The 16,587-nt window shown below is 34.5% G+C and overlaps 1 protein-coding gene and 1 pseudogene across 8 annotated transcripts in view; one reads left to right on the top strand and one right to left on the bottom strand.

Moving 5' to 3' along the window:
- FER (FER tyrosine kinase) overlaps positions 1-16,587 on the top strand; it is a 452,292-nt gene that overhangs the window by 137,694 nt on the left and 298,011 nt on the right. For all 8 annotated transcript variants that reach the window (XR_005235731.2, XM_037984945.2, XM_008014098.3 and 5 more), the window contains one exon: positions 4,067-4,189. Coding sequence is in view for 7 of the 8 variants with exons in the window: in XM_037984945.2 (XP_037840873.2) it covers positions 4,067-4,189 (123 nt within the window). In the remaining variant the exon portion in view is untranslated. The remainder of the gene's footprint in view (positions 1-4,066; positions 4,190-16,587) is intronic.
- LOC140709924 (U6 snRNA-associated Sm-like protein LSm2 pseudogene) lies at positions 13,218-13,832 on the bottom strand (annotated as a pseudogene).

Below are 16,587 nucleotides of genomic sequence, written 5' to 3'. Positions count from 1 at the left end.
CATGTGCGGTACGTGCAGGTTTGTTATACATAATGTGTGCCATGGTGGTTTGCTGCATCTATCGACCCATCACCAGCTATTGTCTCGCATGCATTAGCTGTATATCCTAATGCTCTCCTTCACCCTGCCAGCCCTCCCCTCAGAGGCCCCAGTGTGTGTTGTTCCCCTCCCTGTATCTATGTGTTCTCGTTTGAACTGTTACTATTATATTTGTGTATGAAACATGTAATAACATGATGGTGAATATTGTACTTTGAAATTTATGAACTATTCTTGCGTTTATTATGTCATCTATACATGAACTGTAATTACTCAAATGTTTTTCTCTTCACTTAATTTACACATTACAGGATTTGTTTTTTTTTTTAAAGGGGATAATGATAAGAAAGAGTAAATACTTTCCATATATATACACATAAAAAAAATATATATATATATGGCAAGAGAGATAAAAAAATATGTATCTATATATTTGAGATGAAGTCTTGCTCTGTTACCTGGGCTGGAGTGCAGTGGCATGATCTTGGGTCACTGCAACCTCTGCCTCTCACATTAAAGCGATTCTCCTGCCTCAGCCTCCTGAGTAGCTGGGATTACAGGTGCCTGCCACCACACCCAGCTAATTTTTGTATTTGTAGTAGAGATGAGGTTTCACCATGTTGGCCAGGCTGGTGTCAAACTCCTGACCTCAAGTGATCCGCCCCCCGTCAACCTCCCAGAGTGCTGGGGTTCCAGGTGTGAGTCACTGCTCCTGGCCTCCCTGTATAATTTTATTCTTCTAAATCATTTGTCTTCTCTTATTTGATGTCTGTCTAGTAGAATGTAAATTTCCTGAGGGCAAACTTGTTTATCGTTGTATCCCTACTGTCTAGCAGAGTGTCTGACAGAAGGAATGTGCTTAATAAACACTTGTTTAAATGAATGACTGAAGATTTGAGAAGAGAGGTGAATGGAAGATTAACCAGGAAGAGAATGAGAATAAGGGAAATGTGCAGGGAAAAGAAGCAAAGGATAGAACAGAACAAAGTGATAAGGAGAGAAAAGGCTTTTTATTAAATTCAGGTTTGATGTAGCATGGTCAGGGCAGTGATAAGAAGCTGTTTGTTTTTTCTGTTCCCTCCAGACATGGGTGACAGAAAGTGGTTGGGACAGATTCTGAGGTAGGGCTCTGTGTTCTAAACTTTCATTTGGATTAAATGAAATTATATGTAAGGCAGAGTTTGATAAATGGCAAAACATTATGTGTTATTTACTTACTTGTTTATAATTATTTAATAAGGAAGTTGGAGCCAGTGGTTGAAATGTAGCTTTCTTGAGAATGATCTTGAATCTTAATACAGTAATTCTTCTTTATCTGATAGTCAGAATATGAACTATTCCATGTAAGCGAATTCTCTCAATAACTGAAGCTTGTATCTCCATGATACTCAAAAACATAATTTTACTAGATTTGATACAAATCTTTTATGAATATATATATATGATTAAAGAAAAATGTTCAATCTGACCTTTCCCTGATGACTCTCGATCATTATTATAAGTATTATTGCTTTTATTTTGCTTTAATATCAAATGCTGTCAGAGACTTACTGAAATTTATTATGTTGTTTCACTCTAAATAAAAATGAAACAATCTTTATTGCCATATTTAGCATTCTTCTGATTATGTACGATAGTTTTTCAGCCTCTCTTTATATTACTTATTATTTAATGATTCTAAAAAATCTATTCTTGTTATAAGAGATTCAAACAATGTTGATATATATGGAGTAAACTATGAAAGACTTCTTTGGACTTAAATCACTCCCTACTCCAATCCCACACCTCTTAAGAGTTTGGATAAAACTTTGGTTTGTAGTTGTCTGTTTCTTATCCTATATACTCATATATAAACACATACCACATAAATACATACATATTGTATTAGTCTGTTTGCACTGTATTAGTCTGTTTTCATGCTGTTGATAAAGACTTCTGAGCCTAGGAAGGAAAAGAGGATTTAATGGACTTACAGTTCCACATAGCTGGAGAGGCCTCACAATCATAGTAGAAGGCAAGGAGGAGCCAGTCACATTTTACATGGATGGCAGCAGGCAAAAACAGTTTCTGCAGGGGAACTCTTCGTTTTAAAACCATCAGATCTCATGAGATTTATTCACTATTGTGAGAAGAGCATGAGCAAGACCTGTCCCCATGATTCAGTTACCTCCCACTGGGTTCCTCTGGCAACTTGTGGAATTGTGGGAGTTATAATTTGCGATGAAATTTGGGTGGGGACATAGCCAAACCACATCACACTGTCATACAGATTATCATAGGCTGGATGGCTGAAACAACAGAAATTTACTTCTCATAGATATGGAGGCTGGGAAGTCCAAGATCAAGATGTCAACTGATTTGGGTTACTTGTGAGGGCTCTTTTCCTGACTTGTAGATAGGTAATTCTTGCTGTGTCCTCAGGTGACCTCTTCTTTGTGTACGTGAGGAGAGAGAGAGGAGAGGTAGTGAGTTCTGTGCTGTTTCTTCTTCTAAGGGCTCTAATCCCATCATGAGGGTCCCACCTTCATGACTTCATCTATTCCTAATTACCTCCTAGAGGCTTCATCTCCAGATACCATTATATTGGGGGTTAGAGCCCCAACAGATGAATTTTGGGGTCACAATTCAGTTCATGGAACATATGCATGTATATGTATTTTAATATAATTAGAACAATGCTATATGTATTCTGCTACATCTTTTCTTTTAATTTAAAATTATATCTTAGAAAAACCTTATATATATGTGCCTAATTCTTTTTTAGTGACTGTATGCTATACTAGGGCATTCAAAGATTTTGTAGTTTTTTGCTTTATAATCAATATTGCAACAAATATTTTTGTATGGACAGACTTTGTGCATATTGTACAAGTGTTTTGGTACGACACATTTTTAGATGGTCAAGTAATTTTCTAATTTAAAATTTGAGAGACAGTTCCAAGATGACCCCTGAAAAATTTGTGCCAATTTTTTTCACATCAGTGTTGTATAATTGTTTCCATTTAAAAAAAAATTGTTATTACTGGATATTCCACGTATTTTTCATGCTTGTCAATTTTAGTAGGTGAAAAATAACTTATTATATAGTCAGTCAAGTTGTAATAATGTCATATGCTTATTGATCATTTAATTTTTTCATGGTGAACTTCCGTTGTGATTTTTTTGTCCATTTTCACGTTAGTTTGTCTTTTTTCTAAGAGTTTTTCTGCACAAAAAGGGCTCTTGTAATTTGCGCTGCATATATTTCTTCAGTCTGAATTTTGCTTTTGACTTTATGATCTCTTTAAGTTCAAATAAATTTACATTTGTATAGAGTTAGATTATTTAATATTTTCTGTTTTATCTTTTGGGTTTCATATCTTGCTTTGAAAAGCTGAAGATAAAAATTTTAAAGTGATATGATAACCATGTATGTTTTTGTGGTAGAAATATTTCCATTAAGGACTCAATGCATTTTATGCAAACATAAATTATCTGGTTTGTGAGTGCATATTAATGTATGTGTTAAATTGTCTTCAATTCTATACAGAAAATACTCCTAAAGTATTATTACAATATGTGAAAATAGAAATAGCTTACCATGAATTTAAAATGACAAATAACTGAGCCTCACTTTCATTTCTTTAAAATAATAGTATGTATCTCAGAAGACTGTTGTGAAGAGGAAATGAGATAGCATCTGCAAATAATACTACTTATCATTTACTCAGTGTCTACCAAAGTTGTTTTCTTCTCTTTTCTTTACCTACTTCTCTTTTTCTTTTTGGTGAAATAAGATTCTAGACCAGTATTGCCCAAGTACTTACTGTGATTATTGAAATATTCTTTTTTCCACCATCCAGTAAGGTAGCCAGTAACTACATTTCTGTTTAGCATCTGAAATGAGCTGAAATTTTACTTTAGTTTAAATCAAATTATATGTGGCTACTGTTTTGGACGTTGCCACATAAGATGTAGGAATACTTTTTTGATATGTATAAAGTGAACATAATTTGTTGATTGATATTGAGAATACTGTTTATTCTAGGTTGAAAACCTTAGCAGAAGAACTTATGCAAACACAGCAGATGCTTTTAAACAAGGAGGAGGCTGTTTCGGAGTTAGAGAAGAGAATTGAAGAATCTTCTGAGACTTGTGAGAAGAAATCTGAGTGAGTAAAAGAGAAACAATTTGAAGGAAGAATGTTTAATTGTAGTTTTACAAAAATATTTTAGTTACCTGGCAGTATGGACATAACATTTCTAGAAACAGAAAGTTTCATTTTAAGTGTAAAATTTTGTATAGTTAATTTCTAGGATTCTGGAAAAATGATTCTGTGGTTTTAAAAAATATAGTGTCCTTGGGAAAAATGATTTTGTCTTTTTGTAAATGTAGCATCCTGATCATATGTCTCAATGTTTTACCAGTTTGAACTATTTTTCGAAAATTCATTGTTAAAGCTGTCTTTACTTTCCTATATCCATTTTCACCAGACCCATTGTGAATTCCCGTTAAGAAAGTGGCAGACCAATATTACCTATAAATAGGCTCTACTGTGTTAAAAGGAAGCAGACTGATTAGAAGACAGATAAAAATCACTCAGTGATTAGCTGTGCTGTTTTGTCTTGCTGATTTCTGGATTTGTAAATATCTTCCTAGGTCCACAGACTTTACTTGTGTTGGTATACTCTTCTTTTACTGACTTCATTAGGCTTTCTACTGCTTAAGAATTTAAATTTTAATCTAAACTTCAAGTTTCTAATCTGCCTTTATTAATTGCATCTACAACAGTGGTTGCTGGTGTGGTTTTTCTAATCCTGACTAGACTTTACATATTTCTTGCTATTATACTCTCACATATTCTTTGATTTATCTAGACTCTCAAGGAATTAGTGATATATAGGATTTCTCTGGTTTGTACCTGCTCTTTCTGCACAACTTTTCATATATCCTTCACTTATTTCAGATCTCTGATTACTTATCTCCCTCATCATAGTGAGCAGATGGACATCCACATCCCTGAAAGAAATTAGAAACATTGGATGACATTTTTCTTCTTTTCTGAGATTAGAGTTCCAGACCTACCCAAATTTGTACTCATTCTCTTTCCTTACTTCAGTAGAGGAACTTCTTTGTCCTAAGTTCATTTCTTATGCATTTTTTTTTTTTTTTTGGTATTTTATTATTTCTACTTTCACAGGTTTTACATATTTATATATTATGTTCACCTTTCCTTCCCAACTGGGTCCTTATGCTCACTTTTAAAATATACTTAAATGTTGACTCCGAAAAGCAATCTCCACTTCCCTACCCACCCCAGATAATCCTTCTTAAATCTCCATATTTTTTCCCAAGTACTATCTTTGCTTTCTGTCTTCTTAGTTCAAACTTGTTCCAAGAGTGATTATGCTCGCTCATTTCCTCAGTTCCCACTTAGTTTTCAAAGTCTGGCTTTTTGCCCTATCGCTATGGAAATGGGTAGCTCTAAGATCACAATGACGTCTACATTGCTAGCTAAATTTAGAAACTATCTTACTTGACCTCTTAATAGTATCTGAATTTAGTGACTTCATTTGTTTTCTTTTCCCTTGGCCTTTGGAACTCAAAATTCCAGATCTTACTCCTCTCTTTCTGGCCACTCCGTTGCAAACCCATTCTCCTCCACTCAGCCAATCCATTTTAGAGTTATGGAAGGCATGGCCCTAGGCTCTCTCACTCCTCTCCCTGAACTTTTTCCCTAAGTGATCTCCTGAAAATGACCCATTTATTACTGTCTCTCAGATTTATTTTCTGAACTCTGTGGCCATGTAACCAATTGCCCCCTTGACATGCGTTTTTGAATGTCTTAGAAGTATCCTAAATTCCCCATGTCCAAAGGCTGAATTAAAAATCTCCATACAACCCAACCACATTCAGCCTAACCTAGTTCAGTCTTAGTATTCTTTATTTCAGTGAATGGCAACATCACCTATTCTATTATACCACATCAAATTTTAGAGGGCTACTTTTCTCATTTATACTATAGCTGTTATTATAACTTGGTGTTAAATTTTTGTCTTAGTCAGTTTGGTCTGCTATAACAATGTACCATAGGCTAGATTACTTAATAAAGAGCAGAATTTATTTCTCACAGTTTTGGAGGCTGTAAGTATGAAATCAGGGTGCCAGCATGATTGGGTTCTTGTGAGGACCCTCTTCCAGACTGCAGACTGCTGTCTTCTCATTGCATCCTCACATGGCAGAAAGAGGGTAAGAGCTCCCCAGGATCTCTTTTATAATGGCACTAATCCCACTGATAAGGGCTCTATCTTCATGGCTTAATTACCTTCCAAAGGCCCCCACCTCCTAATACCATTGTGTTAGGGGTTTTCAACATTTGAATTTTGGTAGCATACAAACATTCAGTCCATTGAAACATTAAATGGGAATCAATGAGCCCTTTAAAGGCGAGAACAGAAAAATTTGAGTTACTCTGATCATTCCTTTACGAAATCTGCAAATTTTTAGTATTGCATTAACAGAAGATTTTATTTGAATGATAAAATAAAACATCACCCATTGCACATATAAAACTAAACAAAAGAATTAACTTTTGCTTTTCTGTGTTTGTGGATAAATGTCTTCACATGTTTATAGATGACCAAGTGGTTCTACTTTTTATAATTTTGCAAAAGCACACACTATAAATTGACTCCTATTTTAAAATTTAGTGGATATAAAGAAAGAAAATTGAAAGTGCTAACCCTTTCACCAGAATGTCTGGCTGTAAGTTGTTGGAGGAGATGATCTTTAAGGGCTCCTTAATCTAGAAGTTATGAGATTATTTGAATTTTTGCATATTTTCTTGACTCGAATTTTGCCTTTCTTTTTATCTACATAATGGATGTATAATCCATGTTCCTCTACCTGTTTATATTTATCAGGATATGAGAATGGATATGAGAGAGGAGCCTTGAAGGGTAGTGGATATATGGAAAGTAATATTTCTTGAGGTTTTACTTTGTGTCATATATTATGTTGGATATTTTATATATACACACATATATAACATATATAAACATATATATAATGTATATAAACATATAATATATATATGTTAACTCATTGACTGTTATCTTTCTGTGCCTGTTGTATAGTAGCCTGTGTTTTACGTTCAGGTCTTTGAGAGTTTAGATAACTTACCTACAATCACATATATAGTAAATGGTAGAAAACACGTGAATTGCTGACTCCATAGCTTTTGTCTTTTTGATCATATCATTTGCTTGATCTTATGATTTTAACTACATTCTTTAGAGAATAAGTTAACAGGGGTAAGTATGCCAAGGTTTTCAGGGGATGAGACCTGTTTAACCAAACTCTTGTTAACCTTTGTTAGTGTGGAGTTTTTATTGTTAGAATCAAGGTATAATCTTGAAAATGTTAAGTATGTTTATATGACTAAAGAGTTACTGCTAAATTTCATTAAATGCAGACATTGGTAGGGTTGAAGTTTGCCTTTGAATTGTATGTTAACATATTTTGCTAAACACATACTCTGAAAGGGATTCCAGGGCAAATGTTTGCATTTTAATTTCTTAATATTTCTTGAACATTTCCTTTTATTATGTACGTGTGTGTATATCTACACATACGTGTTTAAATATGCATATATAGTTAAAAGCAATTTTTATCTAGTTATAATAATAAACTTACATTATCTTTACTTCTCAACACTTTGTTAGTTTCATGTACTGTGTTACTTGAAAGTAAAAAAAAAGACTACATTTCTTCCCAAATGTCAAAAATAGTCTGTGTTAGATATTTGCATTCTTATTTTTAAATTAATGGAATTATATTGAATGTTTACTTAATAGAAATAACAGTATTTGTCGTATCAAAATATGAGACTAAAACCAAATTTTTATAATTTGAATTTAATATATCTATGTCTCTCAAATGTCTAATGACAGTGAAAAAATAAATTATATGATAAATCATTTGATAGCTTTGATTCCTATAATTGAATAATATGAAGTGAAAAATAAACTTCAAGAATGGCTTTTATGTGATTTTTAAATTGACACATTAGCAAAAACAGAGTTCAAGCTTATGTGAGTAATGCAGTTCTTAGTTGAAATGTAGCTATCGCAGAATTTTATTTAAAAAATATAGAATGAAAGGAAAACCAACCATTTGAAATTTTTGTAAAAAAATTGTATTAAATACACTAAATATGCCAAATTAAATACGTTTCGTGTACTTGGTGTATTTAGTGTATTTAATACACTAAAATTTTGTATTGTATAATATACACTAAATATACTTTAATCCAACACAGAGTATCAGTCTAGTATATATACCTTCACTCATTACTTCTAAAGCCTGTTTATTCAAATGGAAATAATACCAATCTTTTCCTGTTTTGTGGTCCTTGACTTTTGTATTAGAAAAAAGTTATGGGAAAAAATACCAAGCATATGTCATTTATGACTTGGTGGCATAAAGAGCTAGTGATGTTACTGCTGGTTTCAATGCTTGGTTTGATTTACAAAAAGTAAAATGATTATTTAATTTTGTATTGTCTTGACCTGTTTTATACCATTATCACTTAGTATTTAAAAATACCTTATATATTATAAAATCATAGAGCCATGCAGAATCTTAAGAGATCATTTGATTTAGCCTCACTGCCTTTCAAATAATGTGACATCTTGAGGTCCAGAAATTTTAAGAGACTTGCGAAGTGTCACATCTAGCTTCTGGTAAAGGTAAGACTTAATAATCTAGAAAAGTGTTCTAATTTTGAAATTCAGGAACCTTTCTTTTTTTCCTTTGGCTCAGAGTTTTTGAATTATGCGATTTAAAAAAAAATGTGCTATGTAAATAGGGAATTCATTCAACAATGTTGATTGTGCGTCTACCAGATGCTGTGAATGCAGTGAGAGGTAAGACACATATGGTCACATGGCTCATGAAACTTACACTTTTGTGGAGGAAACCAATACAAAATTAAAATAATTACCAGTTATGATCATTGCTATGAAATAAGGGTTCAGATAGAACAGAGGAACAGCTACTTAAGAAAGATGATCAGAGGTCTCCTAGGAGATGGGCAGAAGATACCCTGCATGTGAAGAATGCACGGAAAGAGTGTTCAGAGATAGGAAGTAGCACATGCAAGGGTCCTGGAAGCTTCCACGTTTTAAATTTATTTATGGCCTCCTATGCATCTTGTACTAAATAATCATACATTTACTATAATTTCTACTTACTGAGGTATGTATTGCATGTTTGCTCAGTGGTATTATAAACATAATTGTATAGTATTTTACATAGTGAGACCAGCAATACATTTTTTTCAGTAATTACTGAACAAAAGGAACATGTTCATATATGAGAGATTATGTCATGGATAAAGGCTGAAATGGGATTAACTGGAAGAAGTGAATTTTTCTAATTGATTTCATGATCAGACATGTTGATTTTTAAATGTTAGGACTAGAGGCATACACCCCCTGCAAGACTCGTCCTTAAAAACCACTAAAAATCAAAATGAGGAAATTTACACTTTAATCTTATTCTTGGTATTACGATATCGTCTAACTGATTGCCAGCATGGTATAATACAGTAGAAACTTTCAAGTCCTGAAGGGGAATAAAAAAGACCTTCCTCCAAAACAAATTATTTAGTTAGGAGCTCAAGACATATGAGAGGATAAAAATCTCACCTCAGTTAGTATAACCACTGTGGAAAACAGTTTGGAGGTACCTGAAAAAACTAAAAATAGAGCTACCATGCCATCCAGGAATCTCACTGCTAAGTATATACTCAAAAGAAGGGAAGTCAATATATTCAAGAGATATTTACACTCCCATGTTTATTGCAGCACTATTCACAATAGTCAAGAGTCGGAAGCAACCTAAGTGTCCATCAACAGACAAAGGAAATGTGGTACCTGTACAAAATGGACTACTATTCAGCCATTAAAAAATGAATGAGATCCTGTCATTTTCAACATGGATGGCACTGGAGGTCATTATATGAAGCATTATGTGAAGTGAAATAAGCCAGGCACAGAAAGACAAACTTTGCATGTTCTCACTTATTTGTAGGAACTAAAAATTAAAACATTTGAATTCCTGTAGATAGAGAGTAGAAGGTTGGTTACCAGAGGCTGGGAAGGGTAGTGGGAAGTGCTGGGCAAATGAATGAGACCTATTCTATTGTTGTGCTATTTGATAGCACAACACGGTAACTGTAGTCAATATACATTTTAAAATAACCAGAAGAGTATAATAGGATAGTTTGTAACACAAATGATAAATGCTTGAGGTACCCCCTTTACCTGATGTGATTATAACACATCATGTGCTTTTATCAAAATATCTCATGTACTTCATAAATATATATACCTATTATGTACCTACAAAAATAAAAAATGAAGAAATTTCCTCACCTCACCAGAGGAAACATGATGTAGCAGCGGTGATACATATTTTTTAAATAATTTTTTCATTTTGAAATCATTATGGATTGACATTTAGTTGTTAGAAATAATACAGAGAGATCCCGTGTACCCTATATTCAGTTTCCCTCAATGGTAGCATCTTGTAAAACCATAAAATAATATCACAACCCAGATACTGACATTGATACAGTTAAGATACAGAGCACTTCCATCACTGCAAGGATCTCTCATGTTGTACTTTCATAGCCACACTTCCTTCGGTCCATCTAGCTCCTTACTAACCCCTAAAAACCATTAGTCTGGTTTTTCAAGAATGTTATATAAATGGAGTCATGTTGTATGTAACCTTTTGGCATTGGCTTTTTACTCAGCATAATTCTTCAGAGATCCATCCAGCTACTTTCATTCCTTTTTACTGTTGAGTAGTACAGTGTTCCGTGGTATGTGTATCAGTTTCTTAGGGCTGCTGTAATAAAATACTGCACAGTGGGCAGCTTAAAGCAACATAATTTTATTTATTAAATTTATTCTTTCTCAGTTCTGGAGGGTAAAAGTATGTAATGAGGTGTTGGCAGTGTTGGTTCCTACTGAGAACTCCAAAGGAGAATCTGTTTCATGCCTGTCTCCTAGCTTCTGGTGATAGCTGACAATCCTTGACATTCTTGGTGTGTAGAAGCTTTACTCTAGTCTCTGCCTGTGTCTCCATATGATCCTCTGCCTGTGTGTCTCTTCTCTGTATCCAGATATTCCTCTTTTTATAAGGGCAACAGTCTTTTCCATTAATGGACTATCCTACTCCTGTATGATCTAATCTTAACTACATCTGAAACGACCCTGTTTCCAAATGAGGTCACATTCTGAGTTTTCAGGCATTAGGACTTGAGCATATCTTCCTGGGGGATACAATTCAACCCCTAACAGTATGGATATACCACAATTTGTCTAATCATTCATACTTTGAAGGACGTCTGGTTTGTTTCTAGTTTGGGGCTACTACAAATAAAGGTCTCCAAACATTTATGTATAGGTTTTTATGTGAACATAAGTTATAATTTTTCTGGGGTAACTGCCTAGGATCACAGTTGCTAATTGTATGGTAATTGCATTAGTTTAGTTTGTACTATTACACGTTTCCAACAGCAATGTGTGAGTGATCCCTTTTTTTTTCTCATCCTTGCCAGCATTTGGTATTGTCACTTTTTCACTATGTTGTATTTGAGCCATTCTAAAAGATGTGTAGTGATATTTCATTGTTGTTTTAATATGCATTTCCCTAATGAATGATGTTCTGGAACATCTTTTCAATGTACTGGTTTGTCATTGGTGTATCCTGTTTTAGTGAAATACCTGTTCAACTCTTTCGTGCATTTTCTAATTGGATGTTTGCTTGTTTTGTTTTGTTACTCTTGCACTCTTTATATATTCTAGACCTTTGTATTCTAGTTCTTCATATATTCTATTTCTTTGACATTTCTCCCAGTCTGTGCCTTGTCTTTTCATCTTCTCAAGAGACAGGGTCTTTCATAGAACAAAATTTTTTAATTTTGAAGAAGTCCATTTTAGTCTGGTCTGAAGGTAATGGATAACTCAATTGATTGTTCAGTCAGTTATAGATTGAGCGCCTTGTTTTACTCCTTCTCCCATTCTCACTACTGCACTTGACTAGCAATAAAAAAAAAAAAAGTCCATTCTATTTCTTTTAAGGTTTGTGGTTGGTGCTTTGGTGTTAAGTCTAAGAAGTCTTTGCCTAGTCCTAGATCTCAAAGATTTTCTTCTGTTTGTTTTTTTCTAAAAGCTTAATAGTTTGAGATTTTACATTTAAATCTATATGTTAACTCTTTTCTGCAGAGTCAGTATATGCTATTAGTCCTGGATCTCAAAGGTTTTCTTCTTTATTTTTTTTTTCTAAAAGTTTAATAGTTTGAGATTTTATGTTTAAATCTATGTTAACTCTTTTCTGCAGAGTCAGTACATTCTATCTTTGTAGAAGTAGGAGGTCTTGTGATGTAGTTTTATAATCCGGCCAAAATGTCTCACAGAAGCAGACATAGTAATGAGGATACCACGTGGAAACAACAATAAGAACAAAAAAATCCCATAGACAGCATGTTCAGCATTCAAGGTGACAGTGTCCCCATAAGTCTCCCCCCATATTTGTGTGAGCGACTGAATGACTAACAGCAACAAGACTAAAGGCAACTGTGTGGGACAAGCAAAGAGAAAGGAAAAAAAGGCCTTATGGTCATAAGAACTTGATCTTGGGTGGTTCTAAGAGCATAAAAACAAACAAATAGTCATCTTTTAAGGAAAGCGTTCCTACTTGCAGTGGAGGACTCCACGAACAGATATTTAAATAATAAATAAAACTGGCAGGGGGCTGTATTCGTCTGTTTTCATGTTGTTAATAAAGACGTACCCAAGGTTGGGTAATTTATAAAGGAAAGAGTTTTGTTTTGTTTTGTTTTTCCCTGCATCATAAATTTTATTCCCGATGTGGGACAGATTCCTTCCATCCCCAAATGAATCACATGCTACCCTGGAAAGACCTAGGAAACTCTACCACTATCTCCAGGGAAGTAGTGAGAAAGGCAGGTGCTGGGGATTGGAAGGCTTTGAAGTTTCCCAGCCTACTTTTTCTCACCTTCTCAACAGAGAATAGCTGTTCTCTATTATTCCTCTCATCCGCTCATCCCTTAAAAAACCCCACAAAATCATCATTAGTTAAAAAACAAATAAAACCTCTTCAAGTATTGGGCATTAGGGGTTCAGGCTGGGACTTGGGGTCACCAGTGAAAGAGGAAGGGGAAGAGGAGGAGGAGCCATCACTGTTTCTGCGGCAGGGGTTCCTTCCTTGCCGCATCCTGTAGCAACTGTTTGTGTATCTCGTCTGCTGGCAACTGCGTGTATGGAACCACTGAGCCCTGAATGAGGCAGTTCTTCACTGATAACATGTGAGGATATTTCTCAGGGTCTGTGACACTGATATTAGTTAGTTTGATGTTGAGATACTGATCCACAGAATGGAGTGTTCCACAGATGCTCAGGTCATTCTTGAGTTCCACAACTGACTTGAAAAAAGAATAGAAGAGCGTGGTGCACGTGCCATGGGATGGACTGGAAAGAGGGCAGGGGAAAGGAAAGAGGTTTAGACTCACAGTTCCACATGGCTGGGGAGGCCTCACACTCATGGTGGAAGGTGCAGGGGAAGCAAGACACATCTTACATGGCAGCAGGCAAGAGAGAGAGCATGTGCAGGGGATCCCTCCTTATGAAACCACCAGATCTCATGAGACTTATGTACTGCCACGAGAACAGCACAGAAAAGACCCACTATCATGATTCAATTACCTCCCAGCAGGCCCCTCTCATGACATGTGGGAATTATGGGAGCTACAGTTTGAGATTTGGGTGGGGACACAGCCAAATCATATCAGGGGCTATTCAGGTTCCCAGTGAGGATTAGAGAAAATGTATTGCTGTAGTTAGAGAATCAGTTTTTAGTGATTTTAAAAAATTATACAAATGTTTTAGAATCATTTTGGAAGATCCTGTTTATTATCCAGGGTAAAATAAAGGTGAAATAACAGTAAGGCATAGAGATTGGAAACATCACGAGAAGTCATTTGTTAAAATTAAGCTGTTTCTCTAAACTTGAGAAATATATATGACTTGAAATCTTTTTTCAAAATTTTAACTTTTTAAAATGTTTTAATCTTTTCCTTTTAAATAAACATAAAATGGATATGGCATCTATCAGAGTTTGTATCACTATTGTCTTGCTGCTGTAGCAAATTGCCGCAAATACAGTAGCTTAAAGCAACACAGATTTATTCTCTTATAATTCTGGAGGTCACAAGTCAGAATCGGTTTTACTGGCCTAAAACTATGGTGTTTGTAGGGCTGGTTTTTCTGGACATTCTAGGGGAGAATTTGCTTCCTTTGCCTTTTCCAGTTTCTAAAGGCTATCCTCATTACTTCACTCTGTCTCAAGTTACACTGCCTTTTCTTACATCGTTTCCATTTTCACATCACCTTTTCTGACATTGTTCATCTTGCCTCCTTCTTGTAAGTATTCTTATGATTACACTAGGCTTACCTAGATAATATAGGATAATCCGACATCTCAACACCCTTAACTTAATCATATCTGAAAAGTTTATTTGCCATATAAGCTGACAAACACTGCAGGTTTTGGGCATAAGGATGTGGTTATCTTTTGGGGGACATTGTTCAGCTGACCATAGGTTTAAGAGAGTAAAATGTATATTATTTACTTCCATAAATACATGTTTTTGAATTATATTTAGATGTTCAGTTAATATTTACTTGCCTTGTGCCTTGTCATTTCTGATTTCATTTTGCAAAGTTTATTTTTATTCTTTTAATTTTTTTTTTTTTATTTTTCCTGGTAGTCTTTATGAAATTTGTTTGTGTAAAATTACTGTAACAATATTACTTTAGAATATTATTATTTTGAAGTATACCTCCCTGTTGATTTTGCTCACATTTTTGAAATCATTCACCTTTATGTGACTGATATTCTGGATGTACATGAGAATGTATTTTTCCACTTTACCTTGAATGTTTTAAATTATGTCTTGTATCGTTGTCATTGTTGGAGTTTTTTTTTTTTTTTTTTTTCCTTGTAGCTAGGAGATGCAAAGAGAAAATCCTCTGGAAGCTTTAAGTACTTAATGGGTGCAGTCTTTTCCAGGACCTGGTCCTTATAAATTTATGTTCACAAAAGTGATTCTTTTATTATTATTATTATTATTATTATTATACTTTAAGTTCTAGGGTACATGTGCACAACGTGCAGGTTTGTTACATATATATACATGTGCCATGTTGGTGTGCTGCACCCATTAACTCATCATTTACATTAGGTATATCTCCTAATGCTATCCCTCCTCCCTCCCCCCACCCCACAACAGGCCCCGGTGTGTGATGTTCCCCTTCCTGTGTTCAAATGTTCTCATTGTTCAATTCCCACCTGTGAGTGAGAGCATGCGGTGTTTGTTTTTTTGTCCTTGTGATAGTTTGCTGAGAATGATGGTTTCCAGCTTCATCTATGTCTCTGTGAACTCATCTTTTTTTATGGCTGCATAATATTCCATGCCATATATGTGCCACATTTTCTTAATCCATTCTATCATCGATAGACATTTGGGTTGGTTCCAAGTCTTTGCTATTGTGAATAGTGCCACAGTAAACATACATGTGTACATGTCTTTATAAATCATGCTGCCACAAAAGTGATTCTTTTAAAAAATCAACTTTCTCTCAAGAGATTACTGAGAACTCAGAAATGCCAATTTATTATTAAAAAGAAGTTACCAACTAATAAATAAAACAGCATGAATTTATCACGAAGTCTGTGTGGATTTAGAACACAGATCACAGACTGTTGAATGATAATGATGTAAATGCTGATTACCATTTATTGAATTCCACTGGAGAGGTCTGTCTTCTGGATATTACTAGGTCTCTTATAAATGTTCTTACTCATTAGTTTTACTTTTCTTATACTTTTTTCTCTTCTGTTTATTAGGACACTCACCTGAAACTTGTTACAATAAGGAGATTACAGCTTTCTTTATAACAGTCATTGAGGTTGCACCCTGCTCAATTAAATTTGAATTTAGTTTTCAAAATATTGACCAGCATCGTATTTATAAATAAATCTCTCTTAGTGTGGTTATTTTTGCCTGTGAATATTTATTCAGTTTATGTTGAGCCTTATAGTTTCAATTTAAGAAGATATTTTCTGACCTTATGTTCTGATTTTGACATTTTCTCTAATTTATAATCTATTGTCTCTTACATACTAATAACTTACTTTCAGCGGTGCATGGCACAGTCCTTTTTGGGAATTATTGTAATGTGTAGTGTGGGCTATTTCCAGAAGTGTCTACCACCACTACCTGTTTACCTGTTTACTTCAATGTGGGTGAATGAGTTTGAAATTATCATTGAAGGCAGCCTCCAAGGGTTAAAAACTTACAGTAAGACAACCTGTGGCCTTGTACTCTAAAGGAGGGATGGGAAAGTCTACTGTCTTTGTATTGGAGATGTTGGAAAGATTTGGGGCCCTTTGTTTTACTCGTTCCCCCAATTA

Source organism: Chlorocebus sabaeus, chromosome 23, assembly GCF_047675955.1.
Source record: "Chlorocebus sabaeus isolate Y175 chromosome 23, mChlSab1.0.hap1, whole genome shotgun sequence".
Classification (NCBI taxonomy): Eukaryota; Metazoa; Chordata; class Mammalia; order Primates; family Cercopithecidae; genus Chlorocebus; species Chlorocebus sabaeus.
The sequence above is the reverse complement of the archived record's forward strand: the minus strand, read 5'-3'. Positions and strand labels throughout refer to the sequence as shown.